Source organism: Aythya marila (assembly GCF_965140915.1).
Source record: "Aythya marila genome assembly, chromosome: 1".
NCBI classification, from domain to species: Eukaryota; Metazoa; Chordata; class Aves; order Anseriformes; family Anatidae; genus Aythya; species Aythya marila.
Window position 1 is genome coordinate 184,040,571 of NC_139042.1, and position 20,757 is coordinate 184,061,327.

The 20,757-nt window shown below is 38.0% G+C and overlaps 2 protein-coding genes across 5 annotated transcripts; one reads left to right on the top strand and one right to left on the bottom strand.

Moving 5' to 3' along the window:
* Window positions 1–213: 213 nt before the first annotated feature.
* On the bottom strand, window positions 214–4,623 carry NDUFA5 (NADH:ubiquinone oxidoreductase subunit A5). Its single transcript, XM_082775837.1, has 5 exons — window positions 4,547–4,623; window positions 4,078–4,122; window positions 1,947–2,063; window positions 1,209–1,274; window positions 214–407 (listed from the first exon to the last, which is right to left on the bottom strand). The coding sequence occupies exons 1-5, from the start codon at window positions 4,595–4,597 to the stop codon at window positions 306–308; spliced, it is 381 nt and encodes a 126-aa protein (XP_082631963.1). The 5' UTR covers window positions 4,598–4,623; the 3' UTR covers window positions 214–305.
* Window positions 4,624–7,877: 3,254 nt separating this feature from the next.
* On the top strand, window positions 7,878–20,103 carry ASB15 (ankyrin repeat and SOCS box containing 15). Of its 4 annotated transcripts, none has more exons than XM_082784533.1 (10): window positions 7,878–7,963; window positions 12,410–12,538; window positions 14,128–14,180; window positions 14,283–14,414; window positions 14,731–14,889; window positions 15,622–15,867; window positions 16,490–16,661; window positions 17,039–17,609; window positions 18,161–18,314; window positions 19,449–20,103. In XM_082784533.1, exons 2-10 carry the CDS (start codon window positions 12,423–12,425, stop codon window positions 19,619–19,621), a joined length of 1,776 nt encoding a protein of 591 aa, XP_082640659.1. In that variant the 5' UTR covers window positions 7,878–7,963; window positions 12,410–12,422; the 3' UTR covers window positions 19,622–20,103. The 4 variants fall into 4 exon arrangements, with proteins under 4 accessions (XP_082640659.1, XP_082640662.1, XP_082640660.1 ...); XM_082784536.1 differs by having other exon boundaries at window positions 17,429–17,609; XM_082784534.1 differs by lacking the exon at window positions 14,128–14,180.
* The last annotated feature ends 654 nt before the right edge of the window (window positions 20,104–20,757 follow it).

Genomic DNA, 20,757 nt, shown 5'->3' on the forward strand with positions numbered 1-20,757 from the left:
AATACAAAACCAACAGTGGGAGAGAAGGGTAGGATCATGCTTTTCTACAACTTTGATTTCAAATAACATTTGTATATCAACAAATACAGATAACAACAACAGAAAGGAAATGAAACAAAGTTTGTAAAGCACCAAAATTTTCTTAAGGCCATTTTTGCAAGAAATTAGAAAGTCTTCAGATTGCTAAATACAAGCAGACATTAAGACAAAACGTGTTTTTATGAAGTAATTTTAATTTAAAGGTTAACTGTCAGTAACAATAGATTTAACAGTTTTGAATTTCAAGAAATTACACCATTTGAATATTATATCGGCCATTTCCACTGGTTAGAAGGAGGTTCTTCAACTAGAGGCTCCCATGGTTTCCACTGTAACATTTTTCTTGACAGGGAAAGCTCATTTTCAGCCTATTAAGAAAGACCATAAACAAAGTAAATTAACAAAGGCTAGATTTAGATTAGGTATCAGGAAGAAATTCTTTACTCAGAGGGGTGAGGCACTGGAACAGGTTGCCCAGAGAAGCTGTGAATGCCCTGTCCCTGGAGGTGTTCAAGGCCAGGCTGGTGTGTTGGAACTGGGCGGGCTTTAGGGTCCCTTCCAACCCAAACCCTTCTATTACTCTATGAAGTTTTTAAAATCTATACAGAATATTAAGTTACATTTATTTCAATTCATCATCTCAGTGATGCATTACTACCTATCACTATCTCAAATTTTAAATGTGCTTTTATTTATTTATTTATAGGAACTGAGTAACTTTATTTTTTTTATTTTTTTAAGCGTATTGAGTCTCCTGAGGGATACTCAGCCTGTTCACCTACTCATTCCCAATGACTACTTCATGATAACTTCATCCCTGGTATTTTCCAGTCTATTAGAATTATCCCCTTGTATCAGTCAGCTCTCCTCTGTGTTTTTCACTGATTCAGACACTGTAAGAAGCAATCTAAGTGTGCATGGTATATATGTAAGCATAATACAGCGAATGAGTAATTGTGTTCATTTTTAAGATGGTCATCCCACCCACTATATGACAATTCATTTCCAGATTCTTTAATATATATAAACCCATGTATTTATTTTTTGTTGTTTGTTTTACAGTAAAGGGAAACACAGAAAAGCGTCAAGTTCTGAACAGAAGCTCAGTCAAAGGAACAGTCAAAACTACTATTCCAACTTATACCCAATTTTCAAATTTCCTGCTTTACCTGTACAATGACTTCTTCTATTCGACCACTATTCAGTTTGTCCTGTAGCTTCTGCACATCAGTTTCCTGTGTATTCAGATATATATACATATTCAGTTTTATTGAAAAGTAGAAAGAACAGATACATCACAAAAGCACTAATTTAAACTGATTTGAACAGATACTCTAGCCAACCTCAAAACTACCATCTAATTTGCTAGCTTCTGTCATTTTACACTATATTTTTTTATTGTAAACAAAAGATCAAGCTCTCAACAATAAATACTAAAATGCAATACTATTTAATGACATCCAAAGGGCTGTAGTAGATCTTAGTTTTTGAGAATCATATGCAACCTCCCAACAGTCGTGTTACATACATGTTACCTGTATTGCATAGTTTAACGTACCAAAACATATTTTAAAGTGTCAGAGGCAAAGGTTGTGCTAATATAACATATTGGTAAGAGGAAAGACATTTTTTGTGCAAATGCGTGAAAGCTACCACTGTTTTAAAGATCTTCAAAAAAAAATATTTTTCTTTTAATTTTCAGACAATATCAGAAAAATAAAATTATTTTTTAACATACCATCAAAATATTCCAGCCAATAACAAAAATGGACCTCAAGACTTTTGAATTTTTTCTGAATCAATACCCAAAAGTTACTTATACTCCTGGAAAACAGGCATTTTGAAAATCGTTTTCTCATCCTAAAAATGTTTTCACACATGACACTTAATGATAGAGCTGTACTTACTGTTTGCACCAAATTAAGCCGCTGATTTACAATCTGCTCAGTGTATTTCCTATACGCTGCATCTTTGGGAATGTTTTGCAGAACACCAAGGATTTTAGTGTACAGTATTCGCAGGCGCTGAAGTGATCAAAAGATACGGTTAAAATCTGCAACTCCAATTATTTAACTACTTAACCTATTACCTAACACTTTTTTGTGCTACAGATAGTTACAGTATTCAATCTAGAAATAAGATTAACAGAATAACCAAATCTGAACCACAGAATTCTGTCTTGAATGGGATTGGGATTTATCAGGACCAAAAGTTACCACTTTTTGGTTAAAAAAAAAATATATATATATATATCAACCAAAGCTGCAACTTAAAGTACACTTGATGCAAAACTGAAACAACAGAAGCTGCAGTTCTAATGACCATAATTTTCACAAATCAGATATGCTTATGACCAAACCATTTGCTTCTGAAAAATTACCTGGGAAAGATATAAAGAAGCATATAACCTACTGCATAACTTTTTGTTTCTTTGTTTTTTCACCTCTCCTTATGATGGTGCAAGGTTTTGAGTCATATACAGATTAAACTAAAACCTGAAACTTCTGTTAGTGGATTTAAATGCAGCAATAAAGGACACATTAGGATGATGAAGAAATTAAGCTTTTGTTACGTTGACAGGGTAACCGTCTAACCTAAGGGGAACAGATGCACTGTAGGAACAATGCACAACAGAAGTGGAATAGTGTAGACAGAAACACAAAGAAGAAAACACAGAAAATGACATGAGGATTGGCACAGTATCTATAATTTATCTAAAACATTATTGATTTATTTGCTCTGGACCTTAAATCCCTGTAAGAAATGGAACTGAGTAAGTCCACCCAGAAGGTGCCTGAGAAGGTTGTAGACTAAACTAGAATCATTTGCACAGAACAATATTGTTTATCACAGTGGATCTTTATGACGTTATTCCTAAATATTGGTGGCAAGCATTTTTTGAAACAGAATTGTTGCACAGCAGGAAATTTCAAAGCACAAAGAGGTTTAAGAATTACTCGAATCCTTTCACAGCTCATACCTCCTGATTAAGAAAACAAGATGCAACACACTTTCATTACTGACCCTGAGGAGGTAAAAAGAAAGCACCAAGCTTCCAAGAACTGCTGAAGCATTCCAACCTCAACAGTGTCTTGCCCAGAAGGGCAACTGCATCCTACACTGCTTCAACAGAGGAAGTGGCCAGCAGGTGGAGGGAGGTGATTGTCCTCCTCTGCTCTGACCTTCTGAGGCCCCACTTGGAGTGCTGCGTCCAGGTCTGGGGCCCCCAGCACAAGAAGGATGTGGGGCTGTTAGAGCAGGTGCAGAGAAGGGCCACAAAGTTGATCAGAGGGCTGGAGCAGCTCTCCTGTGAAGAAAGGCTGAAACAGCTGGGGCTTTTCAGCCTGGAGAAAATAAGGCAGCTCTGGGGAGACCTCACTGTGGTCTTTCAATACTTAAAGGGGGCTTACAAAGAAGAAAACCAACTTTTTATTCAGGCAGGTAGTGAGATGGTAAGGTGGAATGATTATAAAATAAGAAAGGGAAGATTAAGATTAGATGTTAGGAGATTCTTCTCTCAGAGGGTGGTGATGCACTGGAACAGGTTGCCCAGAGTTGTGGATAACCCTTCCCTGGAAATGTTAAAGGCCCTAGGTTGGATGAGGCCCCAGGCAACCTGATTTTGTGGATGCCATCCCTGCCCATGGCAGGGGGGTTGGAACTAGATGATCTTGAAGGTTGCTTCCAACCCATGCCATTCTGTGGTTTTCATACAGCTGTGCATGGACAGGTTGGATGGGACCTTGGCCAACCTGGCCTTGTGGAGAGCTAATCCACTAGACCCAATCTAAGCCATTTTATGATTCTATGATCATAGGCCCTGATCCTGCTTTGCACCAAATGGTTAGGGTAAGGTTAGGGAATAGGGTAAGGTTCCCCTGCAGAATTAGAAGGCTTTTATAATACATTAAGCTGGCACTACTTTAAGGTATACAATGAGCATATATGAATATACATATGAATGAACATATATGAATACGTAACAAAAAAGGCTTTGCTCTGACAGTTTGTGTTACATACAGCCAAGCCACTACATACCTCATGAGGATTTTCAGCTACAGCCAATCCTACGAGCCCAGTGGTCTGCTCGGAGAACATAAAAGCATTTACTATACTAACGCAGCAACACCCACGCTATTTATTTCGCTGTCCCCCTGTACACCTAGCTCAGCCCCTCCTGTGCCACTAACCTCTCTCTCCCACCAGACGCACTTCCTTCCACAGACCCACAGCGCCAAACCGAGCTGCCGGTGCCGTGCCCCTGCCTCACCTCTGCGCACCCAGGGCTCGGGCAGCGCCCCGAGGCCCGCACACCGCCACCGGGCCTGACCCTGACGGGGTCCCGTCCCCGTCCCCACACCAGGCCCGCCGCCGGCCACCTCCGGGGAGGGGACCCCGGCCCCGCACTCCCCTCAGCGCTCTCCTCACCCCATCGCTGCCTCCCCGGGACCCCGCAGGGCAGAGCAGGGCAGGGCCGGGGGACGGGACCCCCGCGGCGCCCCCTCACCTTCCTCAGTGCCCCCGCCATGGCGGCGCAGCCGGGCACCGCCGGGCGCATGCGCGGCGCCGAGGGCCTGAGGCGGGCGCGTAGAGGGCATAGAGAAGGGCGCCGGGCTGCGCATGCGCCGCAGCCTCCTGGAAGCCGCTCGGAGGGCGCGCGTAGTGCCAGGACCCGCGGTGTTTGCTCGCGCATGCTCTGTTGGGAGGTGGTGGGGCTGGGTGGTGTGACTTGCGTTTCTAAGGGGGGTGCATGGGGAGATCCCCGTTATAAACACAAGCACGTCTAATGATTAGGGAGGGTGCCCACTCGTAAATGCCAAATAAAAAGCATCTGGAAGTTCCTTGGGCGTCGGTTGTGTTTTTGTACACGTAGAATACATCTGGTTACTTGGTTAGTGGCAGAGTATAACAAAACAGTTTAACATCTGGGAATAAGGTTCAGTTTGGAGATACTGCAGAGGTTTCTAAACAATTAAAAACAACCTGAAAATGGTATGCATGTCTAGGATGATCAGGAGGTCCTCCCTGAGGTCAGTGACTGCCTGGTGAGCAGCCCCCAAGCTGGGTTACGGTTCTGGACTCCATTTCATAAGCAAAAGCGAGCACACGCCTCTCAGGAGTTTTGTTCATTAAATTAATTTGTCTAGGAATGGTATTAGAAGTAACTAATTAGCAGTAGAATCCAAAATAAGGTTCACTGTAGTAGATTACAACAAGCAGGCAATTACAGAGTTAATGTGTGTGAGAAAAAAAGTAAAATACAGAAAACAGAAAGCTGTTAATTAAAAGACTGGTGATAGACTGAAAGGAATTAGCAATAAAGAGGCATTTACAATTATTGGTGAACATAAACATAAAGTTCATTTAAAGATACATTGTACTAAGACTTATGTTTACGGCCTAGCTACTAGTTTGAAGGGTGAGTTTTGCACAGTAAGATTTGATAATATTTTAATTCTGACTTTATATTGTATTTACTCCAGACAAATTTTTCTTCAGAATTCATTTGGCCTATGTTTGAGTTTTGCTTTTCTGGAACTGCTAAGGAAAAACAACAAACTGAGCTTCAGAGTATCACAGTTTTTGCTGAAGCCTTATAGCGAGACATGAGCTAGTTCAGTTGAGTTACCGAAGCAAGGTGATTAACACAAGGTTTCTATCTGAATGTGGGGTTTGTGCTTCTGCACTCTTGAGCCAAAAATTTTAGAGATTGCATCAGATAGATAGATCTGAGGTGTCTGAATGTGGCCTTTCTGATGCATTGAGAATCTCCCTCTTTCCTATTAAAAGGATTTTTAAAGTCATTTAAAAAAAGATATTAAAAAAAAAAATAAATCAGCCTTTTTAATGGTACCATCCCTATATTTTGCCCGTTGCTGTGGGGCTCCAGCCAGATGATCTACCTCCTGATTACATCCTGACCACAGCATAAATTGTTCTGCATTCTTTATCCAAGTTAGCTCGATTGGCTTCATTCAAATACAAGTTCTTACCGTCTGTTTAAACAACCCAAGCATGTAGTGTCCTTGCCACATCCTAGAACAGATAGTAAAAGCTAGTAGTTTTCACTAGTGTGTTGATAAACCAATTTATGAAATTGATCTGGAAGTGATAGAGTATGTCATATTGCCAAACTCAGTTTCAATACATAATTTGTTTTAAAACATTACAACTCTGAGGCCATAAATACCTTCAAAGTATCATTGGATAAATCCGTAAAGCAACTACCTGTTCTGTGGGCATGGGGGAACACTTGGCATTTCATTAGGAAATGCTATTAGGAGTGTTATTCTGCACATTAATATACAGAATGCAGGCACCCTCAGAAGGCCTTGCTATAGCTCTGTCTTCCCTTCCTTCCCTTTTTTGTCTCACCAATGAATTTATCTCATTGTGAAGTCTTGCAAATTACCATATGATTTGATATCATGAGAAGAGTCTTATTTCATTTATTAGCCCTTTACCTCCATGGAATGTAACTGACTGATGGATACATACTGCACCTTGTAACTATGTAAGATCAGAATCAGACATGTTTATGCAGCAATGCATAAAAAATTAAAATTTTATGTTAAAAAATAATTGAAAAGTAAAACAATAGCATGCTTATAATATGGATATGTGTTAGTTCTGATAGTGTCCTGATTACATAAAAGAAATGAAAGAACAAAAGGTAAGCAATTAAAATGTTTATGTTCTTTATGTATATTACAAATGTATATATTTTAAATATTTTTAATATATAAATATATTTCTGTTTTTACCGGCTTTTAGCCAACGGTAGAGCAGGATCTCAGCATGTCTGCTTCTGTTGAACTGAATGTGTTTTTTGCAGGCTCCCAACACTTGTCTAGGTAACAATAGCAAAAGGAGTTGCAATTATTGGAGTTAGCAGTTATAGGAGTTGCAATTAATATTATTTATCATCATTAAGTTATTTTCTTGATCTTGTGTGCAAAGATGAGATGCATGCAGTACCTTAGTTAAGTTTATAGTTATGCAGTTCTATAAACACAAGTGTGTCATAGGGCAATTGAGTTCTGACAGTTTATTCTAGCAAGAGTTAACAGTGTAAAATTTCATTTTATCAGAACTGCTAAATCAAGCATATGTTGGAAGTTTATTGTTTTAATTTGCTGTGTTCCCTTTTTGTTGATTTATTTTGGTAAAGATAGTAACTACTTTGATTAAAACAAAAGCAAGCCAGAGGTGTTGCATCATTGATACATCTGTCTAGCTAGAGAAACAAAATACAGCTTCTTCCACCCTCCTGTGATTTAACTTGCTGAGTACTGCTGTTCTTCATTGGTTATTTTACATTTATATCACTACTGTCAGTGGTGCTGTGTCTTTTTCTTCAATTTCAAGTTATTGGATCTGTAAAGCTTTGCATCATATCACCCTCAGAGATAGCGATTATCACTATAGATATATAGTATATATAGATATATGTCACTATATGTAGGTTATATATACATACTCTATCTAGATTGTGTATCTATAGTGATTATCACCATCTATCTCTAGACAGAATCTACAAGTAGTTAATGGCTAAACCTTCTGAGATCTCTGTTAATTTATGTTATGTTACCAGATTTTGTTAATGTAGTCCTTGAGACTAAGTTGGCAATTACCTTATTTTCTTAATGAGAGTTGTTGAACCAATGAGGGCACTGATAACCTTATTATTACCATCCAGACCCCATGGTACATTTGGTGAGATTTTAGAGAAGTCATGTGTAATACTTTCCTGTGGGTTGAGTCTGCTTGTGTTACAGTTGTACAAGGTCAGACCTTAATTTATCTAGCAACTGCGTATTTAATTTTAGAAATATCACAGGACACATCAGCTCGCAGGGCACTATTCCTGGCTGTTCAAAATGCAGGCCCCAGAGTAACAGTGGCAAGATAATGGGTTGAAAAGGTGAGAATATATGTTATGCTCGCCAATTAAACTAACAGTGAAGTAGTTTAAAACTGTAATATTTAATAGTCTGAGTCCAAACGTAGACTGCTATTAATTATTTTATTGCTATGAATAATGTCTTTGCATGCCTAAGGGTCTTATATTAATAGAGGGCAAAGCTAGGATTGTCTAGATTATTTTAAGGATAAGAAACGAGAATAAAATTAACACACCTAACATAAACTTTATATCCATGCATCTAAAATGATAAATACTTGACACACTTCTTTCCAAGGAAAGACTCAATAACCATGAACTGCAAGTTCTTTTTTTTTTTCAGTAAAAACAATGACTTTAAGATAGCAAAACTTTTTTCCCCCTTTCTTTCTTTTGTTCTTATAGGTGAAACAACAGTAAGTAATCTCTCTTTTTTTTCAGTTAGAAAATGGGAAAAAAAAATAGTAGAAAACTACCAGACTACTCCAAATGTTGTTTAAGGAAGATATTCAATATAAAAAACTTGTGTAGAAGGCATTTGCAGTTATTTCTAGAGATCTAGGGCTGAGGTCTGGTAACTGCAAAACCTCTGTAGTCGAATGGAAGAGAATTTTGGTGCTGAGCTTTGTAGCCTTTTCACTGCTGCGTCACGTAAGAGGGAGATTTCTGCTGCTGCTCAGTGTACCAGCCGTGCTGTTTTACGCCACGGTGATCCGGTGGAACACCCACGCTTCTGTCGGACCTTGTCACCTTAGCACTGTGTATTACCAGCAGTGATATAGCAAAGCAGGCTCTCAAAGCATTTACAGACCTCGAGCAATGCGTTCAGCACTTGTGCTGTGGTGAGGCTTTTACCTTCTACTTACTCTACCACGTCAATCAGTTGCTACCTCACTAACTTTTCTCATTTTAGGATACATTTATATATTTATTTAGTTTCGTGGAATAAGGTCGTTTGAAAACAGCACACATAGTGATTTTAAAACACTGCTTACCTAACACCATTCTGGTTAAATCTGTGTTCAGGTAGAGCTCTGTGTTGCCTGTGGCATTAGCAGTTCTGGGGACTACAGTGAAGCAGGAGGTAGCTGACCAAATGGGTATGGGAGCTGTACGACCAAAAACCAAACCAAACCAAACCAAAAAAAAAACAAACCCACAAGTTTATATGATGACTGATTTCTTCCACTAAGCTTTTGGAGATAAAGTGGGGGTAGACAGTCCATATATTTTTCCCCAAATAAGAGGATTATCTTGCTAAATGGCTATCCTGCAAGGTGCTCTGTGCTCTTATTTTGGAATCAGTGAAGTATTAATTGATCAACTCACAGGATTAAACCATTTGTGAACATCGTCATAAATATAATATATCAAAACAGCCTTTTTTCAGACAGCTTTCAATGTGAGAACCTAATCAAAACCCCTATGTAAGTCTTCAGAGTCTTTCCATTCACATAATGTGGCTCCAAGGCAGGTATAATGTGTTGGGCTGCAGTGTAGTAATGAGCATTCAGGCTGGATTCCCCTAAGGGCTGCAGCTTCAGTGGGGCTTGCAGGGCATGACAGTCTACCTGCATGGATCTGATGCAGTGACCATGATTTCTAAAAAAGCTGCTTCATAAATGTCAGCAATGGCATGGAGTCTTCAAGTACAGAAGGGTTTCAAAACATGAGGAAAGGTGTGAAGGAAGTCAGGGTAGCTTCCATTTGCCTTTAAGCTGCTGTGCTGGCAACAGGAAATTATGAATGACACGCATTTCTCCTTAAAAAATGAACTTAACTAAATTAACTCTGTGGTCTCATTAGGAATACCTCCCAGTGAAATATCAATTTATTCTAAAATGCACTTTTCTTTTAGGTGATGGTAGAAGAGCTTGTAGGTAAGTTTGCTGAGATACTTCAAAAAATACTAGTCCAAAAGAGACCCTGCTGCCTAACAGGTTTGTCAGTCTTCAGAACAGTGTACATTAGCGAATTTCAACATAAGTATGTAAGGGGTTACATGATGGAAGCTTTAACATGCCGTCAAAGTTAGGAAAGTGCTTGTGAAGATGAGAAGATGAATTCATGAAAGAACCTTGACTCAGAATTCCCTGCCTGCCAGCAAAGTGCATTGCCAACAAGAGATGAGGAATGGGGCTCATCTTGTGGTCTTATCGGTGATAAAAAAAAAATAAATAAAAGCTCTGATTAATAAGAAGCTCATGGCAGCATTTAGAAAAGTTATGGTCAGCAGCTTGGTTTTCTGTAGCCTTTTGAAGTTTCTGTGCTTTGTATTACACCTTGGTATGTTGACATGCTGAAAGAGATGTGAATCTGTATTACTTGGGAATCTGAATCCAAGCGACATTCAACTTCCTAGTCATTCTGACTCAAAGCCCTTACTGATTCGAATTTGTTTTGCAAGCTTTATACTAAGCAATGAAGCATTTGTGGATGGAATAGTGACGCTGACTATGGTACTTTGATTCACTTACTAATTGCTGGATCAAAGCAGAAATTTCTCTAAGAAGAAACCTGGTTAGCACTTTCTCTTGAAGATCATTTGGCAGAAAAAGGCTTCCAAATAATTTCTATAACATTCCCTCTGTGGTTGCCAAATGACTAGGACACCCTGCAGTAACTACCCTGTGAAACATACAACATACGCTTAGTGTAATTATTTAATATTATAGAATCATTTAGGCTGGAAAAGACCTTCAGGACCATCTAGTCCAACAGTTAACATGATCTACTGATTGCTGTCAGTAAACCATATCCCGTAGTACCACGTCCACATGTCTCTTAAATGCCTCCAGGGATGGGGACTCCAGCACTTCCCTGGGCAATATTTGTACAACAATTTGATGGCAGGTGTTCTAGTATTGCATAAACTCAGAGAATAGCAGTTTACAATTAAAAAATAATAATAATAATTCAACATCTGGTGTCTGCAGTTTGATTAAAGCCCAAACGTGTTAAGCTATGCAAATCAGAGAAGCTCGAGCAAAACCTTAAGTCTGCCTGTAAAAAGTTGTGTAGCTATAGTTATGCAAATAGTAACTTACGTTTCTGATCTTACATATGTTTTATGATATATAAATGCCACATTTTATGCTTCAGGAATCTTCAGCAAGATGGTATAAAGAGCAACATTCCTTCCAGTTGTAGTTAAAATTTACTAGCAAGGCATTTGGTTGATGTGGTATCACTAGCAGAAGGCATGCTGAACATAAGCCTCAGTTACTGTTGATGATATAAGCAGACTGAATTAAACTGGTAACTGTAGTTAAAAGATCTGACATGTTCTGTTACTAATCCACTGGGTTTTCCAACTACTCTCACACCTTGAAAATAACTGGCACAACTTGAACATCAGCCTAGCTCATGTACCAAATTCTTGTGGATGTCCATTAAACTTCAAGGCTGCAGAACCAGTGCAGAGACTCAAAGCCCTCGGTCTGCTTTTATAGCCCCCGTGCCTTGGCAGTGTAAAATCAAAGCAAGATTTGGAAGCTGGCTCATTTTTTTGTTGTTGTTTGTTTTGTAACTATATTAATGGGTGGCATTAAAAGTGATAATTAATGACATAAGACTGTTGTCATTTTGTATCGTAAGACTACCTGTCTGTCCGGTCCAGAATCCTATACATTATTATATTAATGTAAATAGGTTTTGCATTTGGTATCCTCTCTTAAAATCCCGTATTTTTTAATCGAGGAAATACCCCCATCCATGCTCGATTCTGCTCCAGGAGAGGACCGGAGAATACAGATTACAGCTGAAAACTTGTCTAGTAAAGTTCATTTGAATTCAGAACTGGATGACGTGTCACCTCCTAAACTTTAGTGATTTATGCCGTGGGCTTTCTCACTCTGAAATCCTGCGGTTGGTAGATCAGTCTTGGATCGGCTGCTGGTGCCACCCTGGGTGAGGGAGGCAGGAAAAAGTGTTCTTTCCCCATGCAAAAGAGTCGAGTTCATAACTTTGCTGAGTGCAGTGTGTGATCACCCTTGGAATTGGTCATATGTTTCATTTGGAATTGCAAACCCTCTCTGTAAATGATTCTCAAATGGTTTGAGTGTCTTCCTTTTTTGTTTCTGGAATTTTAAAATGTGTATATATTTATGTTTTGCTCATGAATTCCTTGCAAATGCCTGTTTTTGGTTAGGAATCATTCTGAGAAGATCAATTTGCTTACTGTTTGTTATTCATGCATGTATAGAAATCATATATTCACTGATTTGGTGACTGCAGCTTTCTAAAGAGGAAAAGTCTATTTTATGGATCACAAATTGTCCAGTATTTGTAGATAACAAATGTAGCACGTGAACAGCAAAAAGAGCTTTTCTAATTGGAATGTCCGGTGCTTCCAGGGTTGTTTTCTGTCATTTTAAAATAGGAATAAACTCACCAAAACATTATTAAATTAAAATAAATTGATGGAAACACTTGATTTTATTATTTAAAAAAGTGTATTTCAAATAGCTCACCATAAAAAATGGCGGATGAAAGCGAAGATTTAGCTGAAGATCTGCTCACCGAATATGCCATACAGCTTAGCATTCAAGAATCAAACGCAGCCAAGCCACCAGTGTCTTCCAGTTACAATGACAGGTACCGTAAATTCAGTATGTGCATGAGAGGTTATGCCATATATTTAGAGTGTTTAGAGATACTGATTTATTGCTTTATACCATCCTTAATACAGTTCTTGATTTGGCCATTATGCATCATTCTCTGAGAAGCACTGCCTGAAAAGAGCAAACAAAATAGAAATGTAGATTTTGTTGTTTTCGTATTCTTTCCTAAACCATTTCTAAAATCTTAGACTTCAAAGAATAAATTTTAATTTGTTAGTAATCTGTTTGGTACTTGTAACAGTGTTCCAGCCTTCCCCCATGCACTTAGATATGTATGTGTGGAAGAAAAATCCAAACCAGAAAAACAAAAACCCTGCAGGAACGTTCAGCAAGGGTTCACAGGTGACATTGATGTTATAGTTAAGATTGGTTCCTTCAGTTATGAAACGTAGGCTTCAGCTGAGCTACGTGGGCTGATGGAAATCATCTCTGTGGTGTTACGCAGGGCTCTGTGCTGGGCAGGCAACACTAAAAGGCAGAGCAGGCTTCTGCTCTGAGCTGCCTTCTGGAGTTGCAGAGGGTTTAGGGAAATGAGATTCACTTGGCTAAACTACTATTTCCCGTAGATTTTTAGGCCATTTACATTCTTATGAAAAGGGTATAGAAGAAAGGAAACAAAACTTTGGCTTAGTAGGGAGGTTCTTCAGCAATAATCCTATAAATATATTTTGTAGGTTGGTCAGTCTCAAAAGTGAAAGGGAGATGTAGAACCGTAAGTCTTGGAGGCCTGTTAGCATGTCTTAGTTTCCTGTGGGATCTCGTGAGAGTCTGGGTTCTCATCAGGGGCTTCTGTTGTGAGTCTGGAATCTCCCTTTTCAATGAGGGCTCTTGGTGTATTCAATGGGAATTCTCTTATTTGGCTACTCCTCCTTTTATTATTATTATTATTATTATTATTTTTAATTGAATGTATTTTTTAAGATGCTTGTATCACCAAAATCTCTCAACGCATGAGCAGACACCAGCATTCAACTTCCATCTCTCAGAGAAACCTCCATGAGATGGTAGTTGAATGCTGGTGCTGGTAAATGATACTGAAAAAAAATATCAACTATACTTTTTCAGGGACAGTGGTACCATCGACATCATCAAACTGTCCATTTATGAACACTGCCATTCTGACGCTGTCATGTTCTCATTTGCTGTCTAAAGTCCGTGAATCTGAAGGGCTCCTTGCTGTACTGTGTGGACTCTGTAGTCCACAACCAGAATTCTTTTCTGAATTAGGAGGTTTGTCAGAGCACTTCACAGCTCCTTCTGGAAATTGCCATGCCTGGGGATGAGAGGGAAGAGGAGGGGAAGGGGCACCAGGCATGTGCTCTGGAGGCTCATCAGGAGGTCAGCCTGCAGCAGGAATTGCACCGACGTCGAGAACATGGGCTACTCTGAAGCTCTACACGTCAGGTGTAACTTAGGAGGTCACAAGGGTAATCAGGACTGTAGCTGATATGTTTCACGGGAAAGTTGGATCAGATGAGAACCTAATATAAAATATTAAATAAATAATATAATGCATCTACCATTTGTTTATATTTTCTGCCTTTTTTTTTTTTTTTTGGATAGTTTTGTACCACCTAGTGAGGAAAATAGGAAAATTGTAGCAGCCATAAAGCAAGGTAAAAACCCTAATATAAAACAGTCTATTTGCAAAACTAAGCTTTCCATATAATATTTTTTTTTTTCAAATACATCTCATTTTATCCACTGGATTTCTAAAGGTCAAGTATTTGGGCTCCAAGACCTTGTGAAACAGAAATATGCTTTGGATGAAGCTGATGAAAGAGGCTGGTTTCCACTGCATGAGGCTGCAGCTCAGCCAATTCAACAAATACTTGAAATCATTTTAGATGGTGAGTAAGGTAAAAATATTTCACAAGATAGGGGAAGCAGCAAAGAAACACCAAACAAAAAAACAGACGTGCACAGAAACAGGCTGGAATTGATTACTAAAAAAAGTATGAAGAAATCCTTCATGGAGCATCTTACATATGTTAAGTATTAGGCAAATTTTCTTTTGGGAGATGTTGCATCAGTTTATACCAGTAAAGAATTTGGAGTGTTTTTTAATACTTTTTTTCAGAAGCCCTACAGTGCAAAAATGAACATACATGTGCATGTTAGCAATATTTGTCCATTAATGTAATTTTATGTTTTACTGTCGTCTAGCGTCTTATAAAGCAATGTGGGAATACAAAACGTGCGATGGAGAAACACCACTAACTTTGGCAGCAAAAGCTGGCTTTGTGGAAAACGTACGAGCATTGCTGGAGAAAGGTGTTTGGCCCAATACAAAAAATGACAAAGGAGAAACTCCACTTCTTATTGGTAATTGCCTCCTCAATAGCCTTGAGACATTCACAAAAGTTAGATTTGCTAACCCTCTGATGCTGATCTTTCTCAGCTGCCCTGCCAGTGAGTCAAGAGATCTGTTATTCTAAAGGATAGTTCAGAAGTGAAATTAGACTTCTACTCTGGATCATTATTTTATATGAAAATGATTTAGGGGTGTAAATATCTGGACATTTCAAACTCAGATTCTCAAAAGGGCAGAACATAGTCTTAAAGTATGGCAGATGTCAATTGTGCTTTGGCTAATAACAGCCACTGAGTATACATTAAGATTAGAGTTACCAGATGACTAAATCATAATTTTGAGGGATTTTGGAAAGATATTGTAATGCTTTATTTTATTATTGATTTTATTATTTTTATTGTAATGCTTGCACCGACTTTAAAAGTAAGACCTATTGCCTAATATTATGTTATTTTTATTGTTGCTTTTCCTTGCAATTGAACTGATGCTGCTTTTGCCCTCAAAACTGATGTATTTTACACATCATGGTGGTTTGCCTTGATTTCCCAGGAAGCTCACATCATCATTTATTTACCAATATATGAACTGGATACCCAGATTTCTAGCACTAGAAATCTTTTGATTTTCCTCCTATCAGTACAGAATAAAAAGCTTCTCTAAACTTACTAGATACCTTTAAATTTCAGGTCAACATACCTGAAAATATAATTGTATGATTTTCTTCCCTTTTTAATATCTTCAAGCTGTAAAAAGGGGCTCTTTTGAAATGGCATCCACTCTGATAAAACACAACTGTAGCATCCACCAGCCGTGCGTAAAACGTTGGTCAGCAATGCATGAAGCTGCAAAGCAGGGACGCAAAGATATTGTTTCTCTTCTTCTGAAGAATGGTGGAAATGTGAACCTTAAGGATGGATATGGAGTAACACCATTAGGTGTTGCTGCTGAATACGGTCACTGTGATGTGCTGGAACATCTTATTCATAAAGGTATGTAGTTGGGTAAAAAGGAAATACACCTCTGGACTGGCATATGTCTTGTCTAGTTGCTGAGGGGTTTTAGGGTGATGATGGAAAAGGAGAGAAAGAGTACTGATGAATGAGAAGATTTGGTTTCTTGGAAGGAAAGGAAGCATCTATGAGTATTCCTACACTTCCATAATCCACATGAGATGAGTGACAGTGTTGACACTAATCCATTTCAGTCAAAGAGGGACTCTATTGTACTGCTATACGTGTCCTTTCCCTCCCTTACTTCTGTGTTCTTCCCTTCCCTTCCTCTGTTTCCTTTCTTTCAACAGTGAATATAATTATGTTGGTATTAAATAATGCATTAAATATATTTCAAAATACACTAACATTTTGAAAATCCTCAATTATAACCCTTAAGATCAAACCAAATCCCACTCAAGTAAGTGTTTTCCTACATTAGAACTTGTATCTGTACAAGATTTTTTTTTTTGCCTTTGAGGACTAAATTTTCCACATTTCTTAATTCCATAACATTTTAATTTAAATATATCTAAAAATGAGGAGGAAAGTACTCTGGGCTTGGTATTATGATGATCTGCAAATCAATTTGGATATAATTCTGAGCTGTCTGTTCTTCAAGGTGGAGATGTTGAGGCCTTAGCAGATGATGGTGCATCAATACTGTTTGAAGCAGCCGGAGGAGGTAATCCAGACTGCATAGCACTTCTTTTGGAATATGGAGGAAGTGGCAATGTGCCCAATAAGGCAGGACTGCTTCCCATACACAAAGCAGCTTATGAGGGCCATTACCTGTGAGTATGAGTTTGGACTTCATGTGTTCTTTAAGATACAGTGTGGCTCAAGGTCATATTTGAAGAACACGATGTTAAACATACAAATGTAGAGATCATTTATATTTCAGAAATGCCAATGTTTTGTCAACTTGAATCAACTTATGTTATTTTAGAATACAGAAAGCAAAATGCAAAGTATACTTCTTTAAAACTAAGTGAAAAGCACTGAAACGACTTAAACACAAGGCCCCATTTGACACTGCTCAAAACAGGTGATTTGTGTTAGGATCTTCTTGTGTAAAGAATCTACATGTAGGTTAGCATATAATTTGGTGATGGTCATTTTCTTCATGCAGGGGAATGATGCCTTACTAATTTTCTTCACTGTTTTTTAGGGTCCTGAAGTATCTCATTCCAGTCACATCCCAAAATGCAATCCAGAAAAGTGGGTTAAGCCCTGTTCACTCAGCTGCAGATGGTCAGAATTCGCAGTGTCTAGAGCTCCTCATTGAAAGTGGTTTTGATGTCAATACTCTCTTGGCTGAGCACATTTCAAATAGTTACGATGATGAAAGGAAAACTGCACTTTATTTTGCTGTTTCAAACAATGACATTCTTTGCACCGAAATATTACTGAAAGCTGGTGCAAATCCAAACAAGGATCCTTTAAACTGTCTTCTTGTGGCAGTGAGAGCTGGTAATCATGAAATAGTAAGGCTGCTTCTATCTCATGGAGCAAACGTCAATTGCTACTTTATGCTGGTTAATGATACGCATTTCCCCAGTGCCATTCAGTATGCCTTGAACGATGAAGTGATGCTGAGGCTGTTGCTGAATCATGGATATAATGTGGAGATGTGTTTTGACTGTATGCATCAAGATATCTTTGGAAATTCTTTTGTGTGGTCAACTCCAGAGGAAGAGATTCTCCCAGGATGGACTTCTTCTGTAATAAAGGATAATCCAGTAAATACATACCTTCCTTCTCTTCTCTTTCCTATTTCCATTAGTCAGCTTTAAAAATTCCAGATTATTGTACAGAGTTAGCTTTAACCTATTCACAAAATCCTTCTTTGAAACACACTAAAAATATTTTTTGACTTTGAGAGAAAATTATCTATGTAGAGTGGTTTTGTTTTGGTGCCTGTATATTAAAGATTTAGGAAGGAAGTTTAAAGAAGCTGCAAAGCAGGATATTAGTATTTCTGGTCCTGTCCAAACCAATGGAAAGGATGCATTTCCAAAGGGAAATCACAGCTGAACAAAGCAATGCTGGAAATTATAGCAATGTTATAATGGTTACTGGCCTTTGAACCTGTCCAGAAGAATTAAGGGATCACAAAGGTTAAGCATGGAAGCAAATGGCTTTTAAAGTAACTTACATAGACATCAGTTTAGGGCTGTTAAAGGTCATTCCTAATACTTTAAATTATCTTGTGTAATTGCTTTATTTGTGTTACTTTGGCATTCCTCTGCACACATTTTGAAGCTGTTCCTTGATGTGTTTTTCCTTCCAGTTCTGTGACTTTATTGCTGTTCCTTGGTTGAAACACTTAGCGGGCAAAGTTGTTCGTGTTTTTATAGATTACATGGATTATGTCCCTCTGTGCACAAAAATTAAGTTTGTCCTAGAAACACAGAAGGAATGGCCAGAGATTCGTCAAATATTGGGTAAATATCTAAGTTCTAGTTAATGGTGTTATGATTTATTATAGGAAACTTTAATTCCCCATGTCAGGTCATATTAGTCCAAAATATGCAATCCATCTGTGTACTAGCTAAGAACCAGGTTATGTCTGTCATCCATTCCTCAGATTGAGAAAGATCTTTACTTACTGCTATTGGTCCCAAGTTAGTTAACTGGACTGGATTATGACAAGTGTGCATCTGGTGAGAATGAGTCTCATAAGGAATGTCATTGTCATGTGGGAAGGCTCCTCAGTTAAGCAGGACCATTGAGGTGCTTCTCAAACTCCGTATTAAGCCTTGTAACACCAGTCATTGCACAGCTATGGGACTCGACATTTTTTATCGAGGAGTATTGCTCACACTTCATCCTTCTTTTTGCTCCCTTGATCTCTCAAGTCTGTTAGTCATTCAAGGATTATCATAAAAGCATGGTTTAGATCCTATTATGTTCAAAGTGAGAGGTGATGACAGTGAGTGTATCATCACAATAGTACATCACGTCACCATCAATTCCTGTTTTATATGATATACATCTAGACTTGCCGTTATTAATACTGCAGTTGAATAATATTTTTCTGTACATTTTTACTTCTGAAGTTCTACAAGTTAGCTTAGACCTTCTACCACTGGTGGCAGCAAAGACCTTAAAAAAAAAAAAAAAGACTTGGGAAATACATGGCAAGTTCTCTTTGCAGGAGATAATTTTATTAAACTATTACTTTATTTTTTTTTAATAGAATTTGATTTAACATCAGAGAATGTAGAGAAAAGAAAGATCATTTATTAGGTACCATTGATTATGTTAAATAATGTCTAGGTGTTCAGATGGATGTTTTGGAGACACAGCACAGTGTGAATATTTCTAACAGGCAGACATACAGTGTTAGGCAAATATCTAAAAGAAGAAGTTTGTTTAATATCAACAGAGTGTGACATCACAATTTTGAAGTAAAATGAATGGTATTTTATTCAGAAGTGGCAAGATAATAATAATACCCCAAGCCAATAGATTTTGTTATTGATTTTATTACAGCAAGTTTTGAGATTGTGAACTGTCTTACAGTCAGTGTTAATGACATTATTTTTCCACTATTTCTCTCTCGCTATTATTTTTAGATAATCCTCGCCCATTGAAACATCTTTGTCGCCTGAAAATACGTAAACTCATGGGGTTGAGGAGGCTCCAGAAACTGTCATCTATGAAAAAGTTTCCACTTCCACCGGTTCTCAAGAACTATATCCTATATAAAGAATATGATCTGTATGGAAAAGAGATACATTTAGAGTAGTTTTTAAAAATAACTGTGCACAATCTGTAATTAGACTCGTTTCTTTTCTTTCTTTCTTTCTTTCTTTCTTTCTTTCTTTCTTTCTTTCTTTCTTTCTTTCTTTCTTTCTTTCTTTCTTTCTTTCTTTCTTTCTTTTACTAGCTGAAGCGCTGCTTGTTGTTTTATATACACTCACAACATTCTGATATTTGTTGTAAATAGATCTTTTATGGGAACAATTTTTTCTTCAAAACTGGAATGTTAAAGCTCATGGTTTAACACAACATTGTACTATCTGAATCTAGTCTAAAATCAGAATAAGGACATTATAATAATTATGTAGAAAATTACACTCTAAATGGGAATTCAGATGAAGAAAGGACAAAAGAATTTTCCTGGTGGACTTTGTACTGATGATAAATACAATTGTTGCACTCCTATTGTGGCATGAGTTTATCTGGAAAAGAGATTAAATGTCTAATTTAACCTGTCTAGGAAAATTAAACCTCTAAATGCAAGTCTTTGTCATGTAATTGTCATGAAGTGTAACACATTTTATATTTGAAAAATAATGTTTCTATTATAAAATTCTCCAAACACTTCAAAGATTCTTTTTAGCTATTTTTGCAGAACGAGCGTTCCTAGGTACATCTGTTTGCCAGTACAGCATACCAGTACAGCATATTTTAGTGCTTGGCAAAAACCAAGGGACTTCAGGCTTTCTAAAACAGTGGGTAGATTTTGATAGACAAACAAAGCAGGAAATCAAGTAGCCTATCCCCTTAGCTGAAAAATGGTGCAGTGTCATAACTTTAATCATGGCTCCTGCAGAGCTTTTTCAGATCATTTCTCAGCCAGACTAAGCAAGACCCTTAGTTATGCTGTGATGCACTTGGCAGCACATTTCTGTGCATGCTGAGAATAAAACACAAACGATTAAATATTCTTTATGGTATTCTATTAAAAGTGGATTGCACTTACTCCCTTTGCTATCCTGCCTAAAGTCACAGAAGATTTCAGTTGGTGGATGTCCATGTTACGTAGTGCCTAATTCAGAGCATAGCTAAACATGTAATTCAAGAGATACACTGGTTCTCCCTCCCTTTCACACACACACGGGCACGGACACGGACACGGACAGCTGAAGCATCCTTCTG

Bases quoted from the DNA above. Each gene is read 5' to 3' on its own strand.
- NDUFA5 (XM_082775837.1), bottom strand. From the start codon at position 4,597: ATGCGCCCGGCGGTGCCCGGCTGCGCCGCCATGGCGGGGGCACTGAGG. The intron at 2,064-4,077 runs GTATGTAGTGGC...TGATCACTTCAG, and splicing joins TAGCTGAAAATCCTCATGAG to CGCCTGCGAATACTGTACAC. The intron at 1,275-1,946 runs GTAAGTACAGCT...CTGAATACACAG, and splicing joins GGCTTAATTTGGTGCAAACA to GAAACTGATGTGCAGAAGCT.
- ASB15 (XM_082784533.1), top strand. From the start codon at position 12,423: ATGGCGGATGAAAGCGAAGATTTAGCTGAAGATCTGCTCACCGAATAT. The intron at 12,539-14,127 runs GTACCGTAAATT...TTTTTTGGATAG, and splicing joins TCTTCCAGTTACAATGACAG to TTTTGTACCACCTAGTGAGG. The intron at 15,868-16,489 runs GTATGTAGTTGG...CTGTTCTTCAAG, and splicing joins GGAACATCTTATTCATAAAG to GTGGAGATGTTGAGGCCTTA.